General features: G+C 45.7%; 1 protein-coding gene across 4 annotated transcripts in view; it reads right to left on the bottom strand.

The window, feature by feature from the left end:
• The window catches only part of UACA (uveal autoantigen with coiled-coil domains and ankyrin repeats), a 369,235-nt gene that overhangs the window by 15,808 nt on the left and 332,514 nt on the right, over positions 1-20,913 (bottom strand). For all 4 annotated transcript variants that reach the window (XM_078682980.1, XM_078682983.1, XM_078682984.1 and 1 more), the window contains exons 11-15: positions 13,626-13,727; positions 13,388-13,486; positions 9,568-9,601; positions 8,795-8,847; positions 4,195-6,936 (exon numbers count right to left, since the gene is read on the bottom strand). In XM_078682980.1, coding sequence (XP_078539106.1) covers positions 4,195-6,936; positions 8,795-8,847; positions 9,568-9,601; positions 13,388-13,486; positions 13,626-13,727 — 3,030 coding nt within the window. The remainder of the gene's footprint in view (positions 1-4,194; positions 6,937-8,794; positions 8,848-9,567; positions 9,602-13,387; positions 13,487-13,625; positions 13,728-20,913) is intronic.

Raw genomic sequence — 20,913 nt, 5'->3', positions numbered from 1 at the left:
GCTCAGTGGCAGTGTCGTTTTTGTGACTAAGTAGTGGGACCAGAGATTTCCCTCTGTCGCACAGAGAGCATGGTCTACTGACTCATCTAATTTAAGTTCCCTTATCACTTTGTTCCAGTTCGCAATTTTTCATGACCAAGGAAGGGAGAGTTCCGCAGAGTACCTGGGAGCTGTGTGAACAGGGCTAATGTATGCATGACAGCCAGTCTCAAAGAGGTTAATGGACAGCACCTGATGTAAGCACTTTCTGTTGGAGGAGGTATGGGTATGCCTAGAAGCTGAGAGAGGTAAGGAGTGTGCCTGGCCCTGCAGGAAGAAAGACAGTCCAGGAGGAGAAGCCTACAGTGTTCCCGGCATGGGGAAAAAGCCAAACTGTGAACAGTTGCCTGGGGCAAAGTCAGGAGCGACCCGAGAACGGGAGGGGTCCCCCAATCTGCATTAAATGGTCGGGCCATGAACGGCACCAAGCTTTTGCTTTGCTCTGAAGCTAGACACACACAACCGCCTTTCGTATTGTCACACAGTTGACATTGCTGAGACAGTGTGCAGGAAACACTATTACCTTCATAATTTACATCTTGCCTGTGGGCCACAAAATCATAGTGAAGTACAGAGAAGGCTGGAGAGTGGGAAGGGTTGTTCCAATCTATATGCAGCTGAGCTGACTTGCACAGTAATTCCCAATATATACCGTACTGTCTCCGAGTGTACATGTGTCAGACTATCAAACCCAATAGTCCTTTCAATACACCAGTGATCTAGATCTTCCCCCACTTCCTTAGGATGACTATTTTGAGGAAATAGATTTTGTGATCAACTGAAATTGAAGTCAATGGAGAATAACATTTGGGTTGTAAAGTCAGCCCTAAAACCTGCAATGCATCTTGCTGAGAACATACATACAACTCCGCTTCCTGCAAAGTTGTTGTTAGGCCAACACATATAGCCAACACACCCACAACCAAGAAACATCAAACTGAACATTGCATCAGCAAATAAGGCCTGACCACTCTTTCCACTAATTACCCACCAATTTACCCAACACCCACAACAGCAACGGTACACAATCACACAACACCCACCTGTTCCAGCCACTTCAGATAAGTATAGATGGGCTTGAGTCGACCTGCAATGCAACCAATCCAATCGTTCCACTTCATAGACCCTGAAACCTACCAAACATCATCCATTCCAGACTTCCGTGTACCAGCCAAATCTAAAACAGCCAAGACCGTTTTAAAGCCAAAAAGTAGTTTAATAGAAAACTACCCGAAATTAAATGTGCTAGGTGTATCCTCTAACAATAATGATGCAAACTATAGGCTGGGGAAGACAAAGCTTGTTATAACATACACAGGAAAAGCATACCACATAGCCATCAAATGAGCTAAAAACATTGCACCTAATCTCGAAGTACTCTATCAAAAAAAAAATAGTATCTACTATGAACAGGGTAAACCAGGTGGTCCGAAAAGCAACCACAAAGAGCCCTATGACATTCTTTGAATCCAAAATTGCCAGACTCTGCAACTCAATTTTCAACTCACCAGCCCACTCGTCCTCCCCTCCATTTCAAACGCTATGAGTACAGTCTGTGATCACTTCATTCATACATCTGGAGATCCACAAGCTTTTCAAAATGGTCAATAAGATAAAAGCACTGAGAACACCCTGCTCAGCTTCTTGCCTTAAACAAGACCATCAATCCCCTGTGCTACACAACACCAACAAGATACACTACTACCTCTGAGTAAGGTGCTTTTCAAGGCACTCTGAAGCCAATCGTTACTCCCCTTTTGGATAAAAAAGAATGTCGGTTTAAAGATTCAAGCAAACTACTGGCCTATCTCTAACCTCACTCCCCCAGCAACATCATGGAAACAAGGTGACAAGATAATGTCAAGAATGCATGGAATTCAATCATCTCCTCTACAACTATCAGTCAGGGTTCAGACCAGTATGGGGAGCTGAATCACCCTTACACAATTTCAGGTAAGAACTCCTTTAATCCAAGGATGAGGACAGTGAAAGAAACCCTACTCTTGACCTATCAGTAGCTTACATAACTGTTAACCACACAATTCTGTTAAAAATCTGGAAAAAATGGCCAAGCGTAGCAGGAGCCATTCTCTCATGAATACAATTGTTTTGTATCAACTGTAGGCAAAAAATTAACATTGGGTTATCCAAGGACATTCCCTATCTTATGTACTACTCAATATCTACACACATGGTCCAGTGCCACAGATATTAAAAACATACCACATCAACTAACACATGTATGTGGACAACAAGCAAATCTACTTACAGGTGAACAACAAACCTGACAGTTAAACTAATATCAACTCTTGCCTGTTTCACATCAACTTCTGGATGAAGAAGAGTTTTCTCTACATCAGTGGAGTTAAGACAGAGATCCTAGCATTGACAGTAACCAAGCCACACTTCATATGCTTAAACTGGCCACAATGCCTAGATGACTCTCCACCAACCTCTCTTGCAAATTAGGGGCACAGAAGTATGTTTTGAATATGACATGTCAAAACAGTACTAAATCTACAGATCTCCTTACTCTATATAAAAAATATATTATCACTACTCAAAACCAATTACAAAGTGAGTGGATAAGAGCCCTTGTCAAAGCATACCTGGATCACCAATATCATTTGTACTGGCCTCCCAAAGAAACAATGCCAGACTACAGAACTAGACCATCAAAATGTACATAAACATTGACAAATCCCACCACCTCAAACCTGTCATGTTTATATTAGTAGACTCCAGACACAAATTAAAGGCTATGTGCACTATCCACAAAGGTTACTGGGTTATGTCCCAGAGTACTAAGAGAAACTGGTACAACAGTACACATCAACCAGAAATCTTCACTTCGCATCAATCCATTTCAAAAAGCCTCAATCATTCGTGAGGAAGGAATACACTGGCAGATCCACTGAACAATACTCAGATCACAGGTTGAGACACATTAACTTGGCTACTTTCCAATCAGAATGGAGTCCAACAACCCATAATTTCACCCGCTTGCCTTTTCGAATTCTCTACCATTCTCAGCGCTCTGCAATAACAAAGGAAGCACATAGTTACCTATTTCCTGGTTTTGTAAAGTACTATTTGTGTGCATCTCCTACCCACCCAAGTCTTGTAGTTGTTTCCAACTTAACTTCCACCTCAGATTTCCATTGACATATCCAATCCCCGGTAAACAGAGGCATCTCCGTCGCCGATGAGAATTTCTCACCTCCACTCCCATGGGCATCTCCCAAACTGGTTACTTTGCGATTTCCTAGTACAGCTTCTTGCTCTCACAGATGAGGAGAAAGCAATGACATATCACTAGTGAGGAAGTAAACCAGAATTCCTCAAAACCCCACATCTAGTAGTATTCCAATATGCACCAGCTGCAAGAGATCCCAGCTCCTCTGAGTTTTGGTCACAACTCAAATAATGGGGGCCGGGGGCAGTGTTTCCCTCAGCTTCTTTAGGACTGGCATACCTGCCTTATGTATGTGTCTTTTCTGTCACAATTCGAATGGGGTGGAGCAGACCATGGACAGCAGCCATGCACCTTCTCCACTTTGGGTCGCTAAGTCCCACCTCCAGATGCCATAGGGCCTGTCTTGCTCTGGCACCAATGAGCGGTCATAACCATGTCTGTCCTGTTCCACTTCCCTTTGGGGTTACTGTAGATAGCCTTCCCAAGAGTGGGTGGGTGGCACCCATGGGCAATTTACTGACTAAGCAACAATGAAAGTTTTAAACTACACTACTAATAGGAATATATCTTGCTAAAGTTCCCACTAAAGGAGTCACTGAGCTTCCCAATTAAAGTATGGGACTGTGCCTCATTTAATACTAGGAGGCTAGTCATGTATGTTTCCACTTTCTTCCATAGGGAGAGGAGTTGGCCTAACGGCTAGGGCGGTCGACCTTGAATCTGGGGAACTGGGTTTGAGTCTCGGCAAGGACGCCAAACATCCTGTGATTCTGGGAAAATCACTGAATCTCCCCGTGCCTAACAAAAATGAATGTGTCCTCGTGTAACGCAACTGATGCTATGTAAAGCGCTCCGATATCTTCGGGTCAAGTTCGCGCTATATAAAACTCTGTAAAATAAAAAAAATATATACATCCATACACTGTCCTCTTATATTCACTGTGTTTGATTTTGCTCACCCTGTTATCTTTTGCCTCAATCTGTTTGGCTGATTCCTGGATGCTCTTCTGTAAGTCTTCAATGGTGGCCAAAGATGTGTCATATCTCTCCTTCAGCTCTCGAATCTCCTGCTCAATGCGGAGGCTCTGTGCCTGCAGGCACTCTGCCTTGTCCTTAGCCAGCACTGCCTTTTGCTCTACTCTTGCAGCTTCCTCACATTTGTCCTTGTACTTCTCATGTAGGTCCCTCACAGTCCCTTCCAAGCTAACGACTTGTGCCTCAAGAGCACCCCTTGTAGTTTTGTATTCAGAAAGGTTACTTGCTTCCCTCTTCTGAAGCTCCAGAACAGCAGACTCCATGCTTTGGATCTCAGCCTGAAGCTTAGCAATCAAAGTCTCTTTTATTTGACCTGCTTCCACCTCCTCTCTCAACTGCTCTTTTACAGCAGCTATCTCTCTCTCCAGCTCTTCCTTTATCTGTTTATGTTCAGTTAAAGGCAAGGACACCCCTCTTTGGTGCTCTAGTTCTAGCTGAAGCTGCTGAACTCTCTCGAACGCATGCCCATGCTCTGATCTCTTCTGCTGCAGCTCAACTTCCAGTGTCTCAATTTTGCTCTCTAGTGACATTCTCAAACTTTCAAGCTGCTCGAGAGGCACATAGTGCCCTTGCAGGCGCACCTGCATTGCCTGTGCCTCAGACAGATGTTTAGCATTATCATCTTCAAGCCTCTCCTTTTCTCCCTCAATGTCTGCATACTTCTGCAGCACCTCTCGCAGCTCATCATTCAGCACATCCAGTTTCTTTTCAAACTCACGCTCCTTTTCCTGGTTGGTCTTATGTAGGGCAGAATGACTTTGAATGTCCATTTGTAGGGAGAGAATTTCTGCTTTCAACCTCTCGTTCTCTCGCTGCCACTTCCTTGCCTCCTCTTGGCTATCTGTGCTCCTCTGAGTTTGCTCTGCCAACTGGTTTCTCAGACTATTAAGCGTAGTCTGAAATGACCTCTCTTTCTCCTCCATACTTGCGACTGGGGCATATTTCACCTTAATGCACTCCTGAAGTGTGTCTAGTTCACTCTTCTGCCCTTCAATTGCTGCATGCAATCTAGCTACATCCTCCTTCTGCTTCACATACTTCGCCAAAGTTTCATTGTTTGTGGCTTGAAGCTCTTTCTTGCTCTGGTTTAGATTATCCACCTGCTTTTTGTGGTCTGCTAAACTCACATACTCAGCCTGCACTTGGTCCTTTAGCTGAAGAAGCTGCTTCTTCAGTGTGTCACATTCCTCACTTGCTCTTATGTATTCCTGCTGAGTTTCCTGCTCTTTATGCTTAAGCTCCAACAGCTCTCCCTTCACTTTTTCCAGCGTGTTTGTCAGTGTGGATGTGACCTCCATGTGCTTGTTTATTGGCAGATAGTCGTCTGCCAAACTGATTTTCAGATCCTCATTTGCACTAATAAGTTTTCTGTTCTTCTCTTGCTCTTCGTTACATTTTTGCATCAGTTCCTCACACTGCCTTTGGAGGTCAACCACGTTGGATTTCAAGGCCGCAACCTCCTTTTCATGTTTCTCGGGGGGGACAAACAAAGCTTGCAGATGGTTTACATTTTCTCTTAAGCTTGTCTTTTCAGTCAGGAGCGTTTCCATTTCCAGCTTGGTTTGCTGTTGCTTCTGTCTGGCTTCAGCCAGCTGTTTGCTGAGATCTTCTATGTTCAGGTCACTTGCCTTCTTTTGCTCAGCATGCACCTTTAAAGGCACATAGTGACTAGCCAGGTCGTCCTTTAGCTTGCGTATGTTCTGCTGGAGCAGATAATTCTCTTGACGAACATTCTCTGCTTCCTTTTGGAAGTTCTGATTCTTTAATGTTAATTCTTTAACTTCTTTTCCAAATTGCTCCGACTGCCTATCCAGTAAGCTCTGTAGGTTCTTGCGCTCCTGGCTTCCTTCTAACACCCTGATCTGGTGCATCCCTAGGTCCTTCTGCAACCGTTTCAGCTCTGTCTGACATTGTTCAAGCTCTTGTTCCATCTCTACAACTTGCTTTGCCTTCTCATTGACCTCATTGGTCAACAAACTCTTCATATTTTCAAACTTATCAGCTGGAACACTAAGTGCCAATTTCGCCTCTCTATCTCTGAGCTGGCCATCCAACTCCCGAGCCTTCTTAGATTCTTTTTCCTGCTCTCTTGCCAACATACTACGCTCCTCCTGCAACTTTCGATTCTCCTTTATCAGTCTTCCTTCATCTCTCTTCAGCTCCTCTACCAACATTTCATTTTGTTTCATTTGGTTCCTTAGCTTGCCGACCTCCATCGATGCACCTTCATACTTGGACTTCATATCGGTCAGTTGATCCTGCAGATCCTCTGCCAGCTTAGTACTGCCCAGCAGTGTTTCACTGGTCAGGTGCTCCTTCAGTGCCAGAAAGTGGCCCTGCATTTGTTTTACTTTGCCTTCAGAATCAAACATGCGCTTCTGCACATCCTTGAGGGCATCCTCCAGTTGACGGATTTGCTCATCAGACTCCATCTTGGTCCTCTCGCACTGCGCAGCCATAGCCCTACAGTCAGCTGTTTTGCGGGAGAGTTCCACCTGCAACTTGCTGTTCTCCTCTCTTGCAGCCTCGTTGTACTTTCTCAGGGCATCCAGCTCCTTCTTCAGGGCTTCGCTCTCTGCAGAGGCTGCTTGACTGGGTTTGGACAGCTCCAAGGGTCTTACCATAGACCTTGTCTGCATCAGAGACGATGATGAGTTTGAAGAGTGCTGGAAGATATAAAAAGGTATTGATATACTTTGACAAAAATGTCAAGCAATTTCATACAATAAGGAAAACAAAGTACTGCACCACCACACTAAACAGGATAGTTGTGATTCCACACTATTTTCAAGTAGTTTGTTTCAATCATTTATTGTGATGCCAGTAACACTCAATTATAAGTAGCTCCGTTTCAGCTGAAAGTCTGGTTTATTTAGGCTGCACTAACAGACAATATTGCTTGGTGCTCCTATGAGTTTGACCAAGATAACCCTAGACCGTAGAAGCTGGTGTACTGGAGAGTTGTCTCAGCCTTTCACAAAACTAGTACTGCACATGGGACCGAACCCAGGAGACACCATCACAAGCCGTCAGTACACAGCTGAATAAAGCACTAAGGATAGCCTAGTTTGCCTGTGATGACACCCATTAAAGACTGTTTTTGGATGGGAAATAACTGCATGTGAAGCTACCTTGCGAAAAGGTTGATACACCCCTGTCTGGGATTAGCCATTGAAAAAAATGTATATCTTACAGAGGGGCCAATAACAAGAGCATGCAACGTCTTCTGGTCCTTTCAAGCACCAGGATCCAAGAATCAGGGACCATAGAGGAAACACGGACTGCAGCTCCTAAACTCAACAGGCGAAATGATAGTCACAAAAGGGGTCTAAGCTTTGAGCTTCACATCTTGTGGTGACTAACTATGGTGGGTAGTACAAAGTAGTTTTAAGACTACACAACACCTAGTTGAACTGTGTAAACTGAGAAATGTAGATTTATGCACAGTATCACAAGAAACTGGTAATAACACTTCAAACTCTTAAGAAACAGAAGCAAAAGGTATTTGTTCAAGAAACCACACCGAGGGTCTTGAATCCAACTCCCAGTTCTACCATGGAGACCGGTCATGACTTGCTCATCCATCATGTAACTGGATCTGCAACTATATTTGTGTTCTGTATTATAGCCAGCTCATTGGCAATGGCCCTTTTTCCGGCTAGCTTAATGTGAATGACTGTCTTCATTTACACCACGAGTGCTAGTTAATGTTTGGTTCAGAATTAAGAATTAACATGTTATTTTTTCAGGCTGCAATGTGCTGTAGAGTTTGGGGTGTTTGCACTTTGGAGGCCTTCAAAATGCAAGAGATCCACTTTCAAAGAGCAAACAGCAGCAATGCAAGTTTTCCACCTCTTCACCATTCTACAGTTGGAATTAATTGCACCATAAAGCCTTCTGGGGTAAGGGCAGGGCATGCACTTTATCAATGGACCAGGAGACTGAATTGTTGGGTGGGTGGTGTCAGTCACTTCACACTTAAACTAAGAGAAGCTGAACGTGTTTGGGAAGGACATCTCTATTAAGAAGCCTCAGAATGCAAGTTGGTGCTACGTTTGGTAAAGTGACAATCATCTGCCACCTTCCTTATCATTACACAAATAACTGCTGAAACAGAAACATGCCCGAGTCATGTTCAGACACATATCTTGAGCAAGACATCCTGAAAGGATAGAAGCATGCTGTAACCAGTCACAGTAGTCTGCTGGTCACACAGGCCTCACGCTCATTTATTTGCCTTTCGCAAGATGAGCAACCTCTGTCGATACCCAACTAGCCAGAATGTACAGCTTACAAATGGGAGTTGAAGCAGGCATGTTAGAGGAATCAATAGAATACATACGATTGAGGTAATCTTAGATCGTCTTTACCCAACACCATCAATTAACGTAATCTAGCATATCATTCCATGCTGGTAAAGTATAAAAAGACAACAACCTTGATTTGAGGGTGGGTCTTCTTTGACCGTCATTCAATATTAAACAGACATGGGAAGGGTAAAACAAGTAGGTAAAAAATAATCACCTGCGACTCCGTGCTGAAGCTGAAACTTTGCTTCAGCTGTGCATCACCTTTCCCTGAATAGAAGAGAAAACCTGTTAGAATACACACAAAACACACAGGGTTCTGCATTAGTACAAAACCAGGATGTACAACCATCACTGGTGGATTAGTGCAGAACTACCAATGAGGAGTTCGTATTCTCAAATCAATGTATGTAGGTGGGGAGAGGATAGGTTATGAGAGGTTAAAGGTTATCAATGTGAAAAAAACGATACTACTGTAACAGAAGCGCTGCAGTGTTGGAAATTAAGGTGTAGAGGTGGCTTGAACCAAGCCTCAGCTTCCACGCCACACACCATGCACAGCTACAAATAGCCGGGAGGCATCACAGGAGGTGAAACTGAGGGTGATAGTCCCAGTAAACGGAGAAACAAATACATGGGATAGGGTGTAGTTTACGGGCACTAAGAAAGACATAAATCCCAAAGACGCTGTCCGAGTAATTTAAACTAGATTAAAACACAAAGAGGAATGAGAGGGGCTACTTCATATGTCTTTGCCTTCATGGTGTACACCGTAGTGCACGTGCACAACACAAGACCCCATGGCAGGCTGTGCCAGGGTCAGTGGAGTTATATATAGAAGTCTCCAGCAAATACCAGCAGATTGAGCATAAAATCAGAAATCAAGCCGAAAACTACAAAAGTGCAAGGGCTTTGCGGCCCAACGAAACACTAACGCAAGGTGAGAAGAGCATAAGCACAACATGAGGATAGGAGAAGGTGGATACATACCATTACTGAAAGGGCTGCTAGCAGTCTGGTTGGCCTGGAAAGAGAGTAGAACATAAAGTCAACAAAAAGGGCCTGTTTACACAATCAAGTATTTTTCTCATCCTGCTCTGCGAGCAGCAAACCTTTTGGTTCTTTCCAACAATGATGGATAAACTCCCTTTAAGAATCCCTCTCTGGGAACTACTATCCTTTCTCTCTGTGATGTGGATCTTCAGGATCTTCCTGAACTCCCATTCCGTATCCACCCCACGTATGTGTGCTGGCAAGGCGTTCAATAGCTTGGCTGCCTTCACAGTGAAGGATCTGGCGCCCACTCGAGACTTGGCAAAATGGGGAACACACAGCAAGTGCTGGGAATTGGATCTCAGAGTGTGTTTAGGTTGGTACGGGCGCAGCCTCTGACTGAGATACCTAGGCCCCTTGTTATGTAGGGCACAATGGGCTATGGTTAAGGACTTGCACTCGATCCTTTTTGCAACTGGGAGCCAGTGCAGTTTCCTAATATGTGGGGAGATATGGTGGTAGAACGGTCCCCGACGGATAAGCCTTGCTGCTGCATTTTTTACCATCTGGAGTCTATGGATCAGATATAGAGGAAGCCCAAAGTACAGACTGTTCACGTAATCCAGCTGAGATGTCACTGTAGCATGGAATATGATCCTACGACTTTCCTCAGGTAGAAGGTGCAGGAATTTCCAAAGGCTTTTTAGTTCCCGAAGCAGGACGACGCGATGTGCTGGGCTTGCGTTGCAAAGGAAAGGAAAGATCCGAGTCCCACTAAATGCCCAAATTCCTAGCAGATTTTGCTAGGATTGGGGGAGGACCCAGTTCCCCTGGCCACCAAAGTCCAGCGCTGATAAGACCTGGCCGAAAATAGGACCTCGGTCTTATCCGCATTCAATTTGAGTTTGTTCAGGTTCATCCAGCATGCGATGTCCTTTAAACACCCAGATTGTCTCGCAAAGAAATCCTCAGAGTGGTCTTTGAATCAGAACACCGGCTGGGTGTCATCAGCGTAAGAGACAGCTTTCAGTTCCCAGGAATTAATAAAAGTAAAGAGGGGCGTCGGGTAAATGTTAAAAAGTAAAGGGCTGAGGGCCAAGCCTTGTGGCACACCGCACCATAAACATTTAGGGTCGGCACACCGCACCAAAAACATTAAGGGTCCGATTGAAGCGGTTGAAGGAGAACTCTTTGTGATCGATCTAAAAGATAAGACATGATCCAGGCAAGAGCTGTCTCCTGTATCCCTACCTGCTGAAATCTCTCCTGAAGAATGTAGTGGGCAACCGTCAAAGGCTGCTGCCCCTGCATCTATCGACATTCTCACTGACTCTGCCACCTCCACCAGAGCAGTCTCAGTGCTGTAGCCTGATCGAAAGTCAGACTGAGTGTCCTGTAGGATGTCATGATCATTTATAAAATTGCCCAGTTGCCTTTGGACCAATTTCGCTAACATTTTTGAGGGTGCGGGTAACAGTGAGATAGGGCTGTAGTTGCCCAACTCCTTGGAATCTGCATTCGGTTTTTTCATCAATGGAAGTAAAAAAGCATGTTTCCAAACATCAGGAAAGATGCCTGAGGATAGCAAAGTATTCCAAATCAGGGTTAAGGCTGGATTTATCCAGAGAGCCAAGGATCTAAATAGCTTGGGTGGCCACGGGTCTGACGGGGATCCTGACCTGCACTTTAAGAATTCCGCTAAGGATTCCTGAAGGGATATGGGGGGGGAACACTGAAAGAGTTCCACCAGATTTGATATTATCCTTTAGCTGAAGTGCCCCCCTGCGCTCTCCATCCTTGAAGGATGCATAGACTTTCTGGATTTTCTCATCAAAGAAATTACAGAGATCAGAAAATGAGGACAGTGGTGCCGGGATCTTTCCCTCAAGAGCCTAAAGTTCTCCTTACTTGTAATTTCTGCACTTTCAATGTGCAGTATGAAGAAATCTTTTCTAGCTGCCCTCATCATTTTTCGGAGTTCCTTTAAGGCTTCCTTATATGCTAATTTGGCCTCCTAGGTGTAATCTTTCCTCCACCGCCGTTCACGATTTTTACACCTGCCTTTTTAAGTTCTTAGTTCCATCCAGAACCAAGGGACTTATGGGGACTCCCTCGCAGTCCTCACTGCTCTCAAGAGGAGCCACTGAATCAAGGGCAGAGGTAATCTCAAAATTGAACACGGCCGCGTCCTCATTCGGATTACCCGAGCTCTGTAGACCTGTTCCTAAAAGCACAGGGCCCAAGGTATCAGTTGTAGCCTTTTTCCAAGTTCGTCACAGCACCGTTTAATCTTCTCCAATCCACTCCACTCTCATTCAGTGAAAACCACTCCACTCCAATCCACTCAGCTCTAATCCACTCCAATGCAATCCACGCCAATCTTATCAACTATAATTCAATCCATTCCTCTCCAATCCACTCTGATCAACTCCAATCCACTTGTATCCTCTCTAATACACCCCACTCAAATCCACTCTAACTCACTACCCAACACTAACTACGAAACTCCATGACATTAACTTTTAGTTATGCTGAACAGCAGCCACACTGGTGTACAACATGGCTAAAACACATTGCCACAGAAAATAGCTCTCGCATAGGCGAGACCTATTGGCTTTGCCAATGTTTGTGTTTTTATTTTTTTTAAAGATGCAATAGGTCGCCAAGGGACAGCAGCACACACACGCTCAAGCTAAAAAGGGAAAAACAAAGAAACATTGGAATGTTGGAGTTGACGGCTTGTACTGGCCCTTATTGGCCCTCTGTCAGTCCACTGTTTTTGAAGGAGCTCTAAACTTTCCAACGTTCTAAAAGTTTTTTAAAGCAGGGTCATCAAACTGGGGGGCGGGCGCCCCTAGGAGGGCTTCAAGTGATCCCAGGGGGCGCCAGGCTCTGGCCAAAAGAAGCATTATGCTGAAAAATGCCTTGTTTTCAATGGAGAACAAGCATTTGCAATGCAATGGTCCCCAGGGTTGAAATAAGCCCAGGGAGGGCGGGCTGCGTGCCCCCTTCCCAAATATTGATGCCAGGGCCTGTGGAATGGGGTCCTTGGGCTAAAATCAGCCCAGGAAGAGGGGTTCTGTGTGTCCCTCCCCTTAGTTATGATGCCGGGCCCTGGGGGACTGGGTCCCCAGGGCTAAAGTAAGCCCGGGGAGGAGCTGTGTGCCTCCCCTCTCCCTAATTTTAACATGAGGCCCAGGAGATGGGGTCCCGGAGACCAAAATCGGCCTGGGGAAGGGGGGGACCCAAATATTGCCAGGCCTCAGAGGATGGGGCCACTGGGGCTATTATTAGCTGAAGGAGGTGGGCTGTGTGGCCCCCTTACCCTAATGATACTGAGGGCCCAGGGTTTGTGGTCCCGGGGGGGGGGGGGGGGGGGTCTGTGTGCCCTCCTCTCCCTAAATATCACGCTGGGCCTTGGAGGATGGGGGTCCCCAGGGCCTGAGGCCATCCACCCACAGTGCATGGCTGTAGGCCATGTGCAGTGTGGTGTTGGCCCACAGGATGGTTGTACTGAAGAACAGGTTACTTAAAAAAAATCTGGGGGGGCTCTAAAACTGTAAAATAGATCCTTGGATAAATGGTCAGTTAAGTACTTTGCCTCATATCAGCAGTCATCTAGGTGAGTGTGTGTGTGTAAAAACAACCCACCCATTATTTCCCCACTGCCACCCAACAGCCAGTGCCATGTGGAATTCACAGGACAGACATATGATAAAGCGTCTCAAGCTCAACCTCGACAAGTATATACCTTGACTTTATCTCAAGTCAAACATTCCTCACAATACCATAGGCTAACTCAAACAGTTAAGTTTACCTCATAATACTTCAATCTGGCTCTCAGGGATTCAATGGTACGCACGCTGTTCTCGTGTTCCTTCTCCTTCGCTTCCAACACCATTGCCAACTCTTCTTTCTAAAAGATAATATATATCTGTCCATTAAATGCTCCACTAAGGATTACACTCCATTACCAACTGAAGAACCTAAAGGACTACACCCAAAAAAATACTACTTAAAAACTGCCTGCTATTTTAAGTATTTTATATGCAAACCTGTTGCTGCTTCAGCACACCACTCTTGTCAAACATTTGCCGATGTTCGCGCTGCATTTCCCACAACCGCTCTTTCAGCTCTTCATTTTCTGCCTCCAGGTCCTACAGAGGGTATAGAGCGAAGGTAGCATGTCAGGAATTTAAACTGCTTAAACAAATATTTATGTAAGTATGTAGTACCTGCTTAGAATGGAAACGTTACTTACCTTTGGTAGCAATATTTCTGGTGGACACTCCTGCGCCCTTTGAATATCCCAAGTGCCAGACTAGATCCAGAAACTTTGCAACAACTCTCCCACCCTGGTAGCTGGTGCTTGCTTCATCTCTTGGCTAGAAACTGCATTGGGGTGCCATAAAGTGTCACCCAGTCTCCTGACATCAATTCTTCATCAATGTTTCCATGCCCCAAGACACAGAGACAGAGACCACATCAGATTGAACATGAATGTGCAGTGCAACAAACTACACTGGAACTATTTATTCAGGAATCTATGATCAACCTTCAGAAATGGGGTGGTGAGACGGATCATTAAGGAATAAAGTACTTAGAGTATCCACCAGAAGAAAGATAGTTAAGGCAGCTATTTTCCTTTTTTTGGGATGGATGCACTACTTGCAGATTACTCATCTTTTGAAGAAATACAACAGCACCCTTCTCCCAGGTGGGTCTGAAGGAGTGGTCAAAGAGAGAAATCCGGATGTATGGAAAAGGCAGAATGGCCATCCTTGTTCACCTTCGAATCTAAGTAATAGTGCATTGCAAAAGCATGAAGAGGAGCCCAGGTGACCGCACAACAGATCTTTCTCACAGGAATACCTCTGCCTAGTGCACATGGTGAGGCCTTCGCTCTTGTAGAATGAGCACGGATTCCCTCTGGAGGACGATTCTTAGTAAGGGCATAATACATTTTAATGCAGAAGAGGACCAACCGTGATCAGGTACTCTTCCGGACCGTCTTGCCTTTCCTGATGCCTACATATCCAACAAAGAAAGAGCTGGTCATCAGACCGGATCTCTCTCGTCCAGCTGATGCAATAACTGAACATCCTCAAGAGTCCAGCCACTGCAACCTGTTAGGCGGATAGGGCAGAGGGAAAAAAATTAAGGGAGAGTAATGGACTGTCTCATGTGGAATGGGTTATCACCTTCAGCAGGGAAGCTCCTCTGGGCTACCTCCCCCATAACAGGAGCGTGGGAATCCCTCTGGTGACTGTGAATGATAAATCCATGGTGGAGAAGGTGGTGGAGGGGAAGGAGGAGGAGGAGGAGGTGCCAGGCTAGTGCTCCTGTCACAATGTTTCCGGAACTTAGGTGGTGCATGGTGTTCCAGTGCTAGATCCTTCTCAAAGGTGTGTTTCGGTCCTGTTCCATTGGGGGTGGCCTCGTAATGATTTTCTTTCCTGTTTGGTGGTGGATAGTGAGGCACCATTGCTGGGCATTGAGCTCCTCATGGAGTCCAACCAGGATGGGTTGTCCCGGTTCTCTGACCCCCACCGATGTAACTTTGCGTGATGAAGATTTTGACACCAAAGCAGACATGTGGGAGTCATGCATTGAGTGGCTTTTCGGAGCCAAAGTAATCCTGGCAGCCGAAGCAGGATTCAATATAAAAGTCAAAGGCGCTGTCGGTGCCGAAGAATGGGGATGGAGTGGGTGTTTCAATGCAGTTGGTTGGCTTGGACTTGGCTCCAAGGCCTTCGTTCGGTGCAGTCCATGGCTTTCTGGCAGTGGCGGACTGGAAGTCTAGACACTGACCTTGGGGCTCAACACTCGAACATCTCAAGATGGGTGCTCGAGGTCAGGTGGAAGGGGGTGTGATACAGTCAACTCAACGGTTGGGAAACTGCCTCGCTCAGTGGAAAACAGCAGATTATGAGCTCGATCCTGGGCTGAAGCAGAGGATCTGTTGACCCGAATTCTGTGGCTGTGGTTCCTCCACAAAGCCCTGTTCCCCGAAGAAATCAGGTGGGGGGCTGTGGGGGGAATGTTCTTTCTGATGGTGCATCAAGCTAAGCATAGATCTCAATGGTAACAGTCTCTTTTTGAATTTGAAGGGGAAGCAGACAGCCTTGTTGTGCTCCGGAGACAGATGAGGGTTACAGACTCGATGATGGTCTGACCAGGGGTATTTGGACTGGCAGTCTGGACAGTACCAGAAAGGGGCTCATGTTGTTACTTAGTCTGTATTCTCAGAGAAAGAGGCTGAGGAAAAGGCTCAGAAAAGGGACAAGTGCCCTGAGCACGTCTTTGTATTAAGCTTAAATGTCCGTTTCAGATTGTTTTGAAAAAAATCAAGCCTCTTACTGAATGTTATCAAAAGCAATCAACATGCATCTTCACCTACTTCTGCTTCAAGAAAGCATTAACTGTGAATTTCATGTATAAACAACTCCTGAAATAAATACTAAACAATTTGATACAATGACTTTGAATTACATATAACTGCTCAACTATCAAATCGTACTGAAATAAATATCAAATATGTGCGTGCTAAATGCAATACACATTTATAATTGAAAAATGTGACCTCAAATAAGTGAATATATCGAATACTGCGGGGGTACATTAGCAGGGAAATCTTTAAGATTATATCGCCCAAAGGGCAGCAATATAACATTTAACAGTGTCCTTCGCACAACCTTGCTGGGATAAAGAAAGAGAAAACAAAACACCAAGAACGGTGTGTCTTCAGAAGTTCTACATATTGCGCACACCACTCCGAAAAACTGTTCCATTATTCTGAGTAGACAGATTTTGTGGAGGGGGAAGGCGCTGATTATATAATGACAACCATCTCTGCTGGTAGGTGACAGGAACGCGGGCGTCCCCACTCAGTCTCCAGGCATGAAGGTAGAGACTCTGAAGGTTGAGTTGCAAAACCTGTCCCTGGGAGGGAGAGGAGATCAGCCCGATAGTTAGTTGGAGCTGGGGACATGGAATTGCAGGAGGTCGGCATACCAAACCCTCTTTGGCCAGTCAAGGGCGATGGGAATGCCTTGGGCTTGGTCCTGGCACAATTTTCTCTACACCCAAGGAAATAAGCATATGGGAAGAAATGTGTAGTGAGGCGGAAACTTTCACATCAACAAATGCAGCCCTAATGGTTCTCTGCAACAGAAACTACAGGGTACAGAACTATGGGCAGTGAGCATTCTTATGAGTGGCAAAGAGATCCACTTGAGGTGTACCCCACAGGGCACAGATGTCTCGAACTGCCTCCAGATAAAACACCACTCATGGTTGGCAATGTGAAAGTGACTCAAACTCTTGGCTCAGGTGTTCTGGGAGCCTGACTGACAGCCAGACATAAGCCATTCCCCCCTACCACTGCCCTCGATTCTCTGTACTTTTTGGCAGAGAACATGCGACCCAGTATCTCCCTGCTTGTTGACGTACAAAATCAAGGGCATGTTGTCTGTCAAGATCTGCCTAGGTCACAGCAAAGAGCCAGACAAATTGCCTGCCGCACAAGTAAGGGGATGTACTGAACCTGATTTCCTAAAGAACAGAGTACCCTCGTTTCCAGCTCCTCCTGATGCACACCTCACCTCAAAGTGGATGAGTCCATCACTACTGTAGCTACTGCAAGTGGAGGGCCAAGGGACTTGCCTTGCATCAGGTGCTTTTTACCGAGCACCAGATCAAGCCTGTTGCAGTGTCCTGGGAGATTAAGATGGTATCCAACAGATTGCCTCCATGTTTAAGCCATTGCAGATAGAGGCACTGATCATGTAGACGTGTGCATGCATAAACAGTAGAATGCCGGAAGCTAACATACCTATCAGGCGAAGAGCCAGGAGTGCTGATGCTAGTCAGAAAAGGAGGAATGTGAACTGGCAATGAGTAGATCTCCTATGAATTGCAGGCATCTTGTGTGCGACTGCAGGAATAGTCTATGGAACTATGCATCCTGCAAGTCGAGGGACACCATCCAGTCTATCATTTCCAGCAAAAAAAGTACCTTGTCAGGATAAAGCTGAAGACCTTGGGGTGCAAGATCAGACATAGACCATGGTCCTTCTTGTGAACTAGGAAGTACTTAGAGTGTCATCTTTGCCCATTTTCCTCTTCTGGGACCATCCATTGGTCTTTTCTGCAACAGGGCCGCCACCTCCTGCTGCATGATTAGAAGGTGATCCTCAGGCTGTCAGGTTGAGGGGGAGGGATCGGAGGTGGTGCCTGTGGGAAAAGAAAGGCCCACTGGTCTGTTGTAACTGCTTTCAGGCCTGCAGAAACGAAGGCAACCTCCCTCCAACTGGCTGTTTCCCAGTACATGGAAGTGCTAAAGCAGCTTGCCAGGTGGTGGTGCTGTGGGGGGTTGAGGGGGGAGGGTAAGACAGGGGGAGGGTAAGACAGGGGGGAGGGTAAGACAAGGAGGAGGGTTGTTGGGACGGTCTGTCTTTTCCTTTGCTTCTGTCCTTCTGCCCCTATACTGAGGCAGAAATTGGTTTGACAGCTATATGGGCAGGGAGAAATAGGGTGAAAGACAAACCCCAATCAGAAGGCCCCACTCAGAGCGTTTTGCTTACCTTGGTTTCCGCCCCAGACACTACAGGCAGACATTGTGGGAGTCAGATATGGACAGCTGTCCATGACATGAGCAGCAGGGCTGAAACACTGACTTCTTGAGATGAGACACCTTCCTTCCGCAGTGAACCAAGCAGGAAATGTGAATAAACGCGAACATTCAGAGAGCAGCCCCCAATCTGTGCCAAAGGGGCCGCAGAAAAAAGGAATGGATGTCAGGGCGCCAGAGAAGCACTATATGGATTCATTGAAGTCACACCATGCTGCTTCCACCACTACTTACAGCGCAGGAGGGCTATTGCAAAGCTTCCAGATCCAGTCTGGTACTTGGAAAATCCGTAGTTGAGAAAACTGCAGGTAGAAGCATCTATCACAAACATTATTGATTTAATTATCTGACTATTTGTAAGGGGCAGTATATACTCTCTAGGAGTACTACATTAGTAGTTGGTGTAAAGGGTGTACACACTAAAGAGGAGCTGTAGCTCGGTTTGTGGGAGAATAGGAAACTAAGTAGGCACTATAACTAGAGCTCACAAGAGCAGGATGTGTATATGTACGGACAGGCACACGCTGCAGAAGGGCAGTGTGCTAACATTCCGGACAATTGTCCATTTCAGCATTGCAGGGCATCACAGAATGTACGGAAATATGCTGCAAAGACATGGTAGGTGTATGTGCTGCGGGAATTTAGAGAGAAAATAACGATGACTGCGTTGGATATGCTGCAGATTTTGTGTGGTTATTATAGTCAGATAAAATAATCACAACAACAGGCATGAATCACCAAGTCTTGTTAATTATTCTTTTTGCTCCAGTCGTCACTGAAAGTCTTTTAAATAAGCCCGATGTCCAGACGGAATAGACTGCTAGCCTCAACCAGGAAGCCTTAGCGCACAGGCACTTTGTAACAAAGTGGAAGAACAAAATGGATGAACTCCCCAATTCTCCACTGTCAGCACATTACAAACAGCTTCATCTGTCTCAATGCACACAGCTACTTAATAGCCCAGTGCCTCACCTGCAGCCAGCCCAGGCCTACTAACAAATAGCACAGTACATTCTGGGGCTTGTCGTTTTGTTACTAACGCTGTATGTGGGGACAAAATATGAATGCATGGTTATGGCAAAATAACACACTGGTCACTGTTGTGGTATCTGATACCAAAGAAAGGACTGGGCTGTTCCTGGGGTATAGGTGCAGGTCACTGGGATGTGGATATGTAACGGTGGTTAAAAGTAACCTACCAGTGGGTATCCATTTTGTTGGATATGTTGGCCTCACACACCCTTGCAGGTGTCATGCTTCATCATAGGCAATGCTCCTCGTTGGGTGGGCGGTGCAATAACCAACGGGCAACACCTCAAAGAGGGGCTCTTTGGCGGAGATCTTTTTATCCAACTGGCCATGGGTGAAGTGTGGGTGAGGGGCCAGAGTAGTAGTAGACAGAATGTGAAATTTAAAATGACGCAAGGGTACCAGAAGGAACTTTATTCGGGTGGTCCCATGCGTCAACTAAAAACAATAGTTAGTCTGGGAGGTCTGGAAAGTAATGTTTTCCGCACTCAAGACTATACTAACAAGTGTAGGTAGTGGTCGACATGTTTCTCGCTCAGGGTGCATTCACCAGCGATTCATCAGGACCTATCAAAAGTACTCGCAGTCTACAGTATTGCTGATTTATCTAGGTATCAGTGCTAGAGGGGTAGGCGACCAAACGAGGACACGGGAACATTAACCTTAGCTACAGAGGCTTGACTCACCGATGTCCATCCCGCCAGGCACTGCTGTTACATTTAAAAATTGACCTCTAGGCATGGAACAATGTATATGCAGGTACTTCATTTCCAACTGACGCATTGGACCACCCGAATAAAGTTCCTTCTGGTACCCTTGGGTCATTTTAAATTTCACATGTCAGCACACTTTAAACAAATGCACATTTCAACCAAAATCCTCGCGACAGAATGTGTACAAGTCATCGACAGACTTATCAGTAAATTCATTTTCAGAAGATTAAGAGAGTGCGCACAGTCTTCACAGGGACAAATTCTGAAACAATTTGCAGATGAACAAAAATAGCTCTTGACGGGATGTATCGTGTCCAACCAAGTCAGCGCATGGATAGTGTTTACACGTGAAACTAAAAACAGTGCCATGCGCAGAATTTCTGATCTGATATTTCCTATAGGAACAGCATGTACAGGATGCATATTATGCTTTATGTTTCCACTAGACTCAGCACATGCTTGAGTCTCTTATGTCCAGTTTACAAAATGACACGTATGGGCAAGGACGTCTCTTCTTGATATACCGCCCTAAGTGCAGACACCACAGCGGTGCTCTGCAAATCTTCCTGGGTAGCCATGCCTACAGCAAAACCAGATACCAGGCAGTAATCTATAAAGGACTGACACGAGCAGGAGTAGGGGATGCATACTATAGTAACTCTAGTCTAGCTTTTGAGAAACACCTGCCACGCAGTGGAAAACTAAAAACTTCACAACTCCTGTACATACATGCTGCAGGGCCCGCTGTCGGCACCGCCTTCCCACTACATTTAGCTCAATAGGTGCCCAACCAATTTATTTTAAAGCCAGTATCTTGGTTCTACCTAAAAACCAAAGCAGAGGCGGGGAAGGAGAGTGGGCACGGAGAGAAACCTACAAAAATGATCTGAAAACCTATCAAGCCCACAAGGTCCAGTATATTCACCCCACTGTCCGCTTTGGACATGTTCGGCCCTGCAGAGCTCCTAC

Source organism: Lissotriton helveticus, chromosome 3_1, assembly GCF_964261635.1.
Source record: "Lissotriton helveticus chromosome 3_1, aLisHel1.1, whole genome shotgun sequence".
Taxonomy (NCBI): Eukaryota; Metazoa; Chordata; class Amphibia; order Caudata; family Salamandridae; genus Lissotriton; species Lissotriton helveticus.
This window is presented reverse-complemented; position numbering and strand designations above follow the sequence as displayed.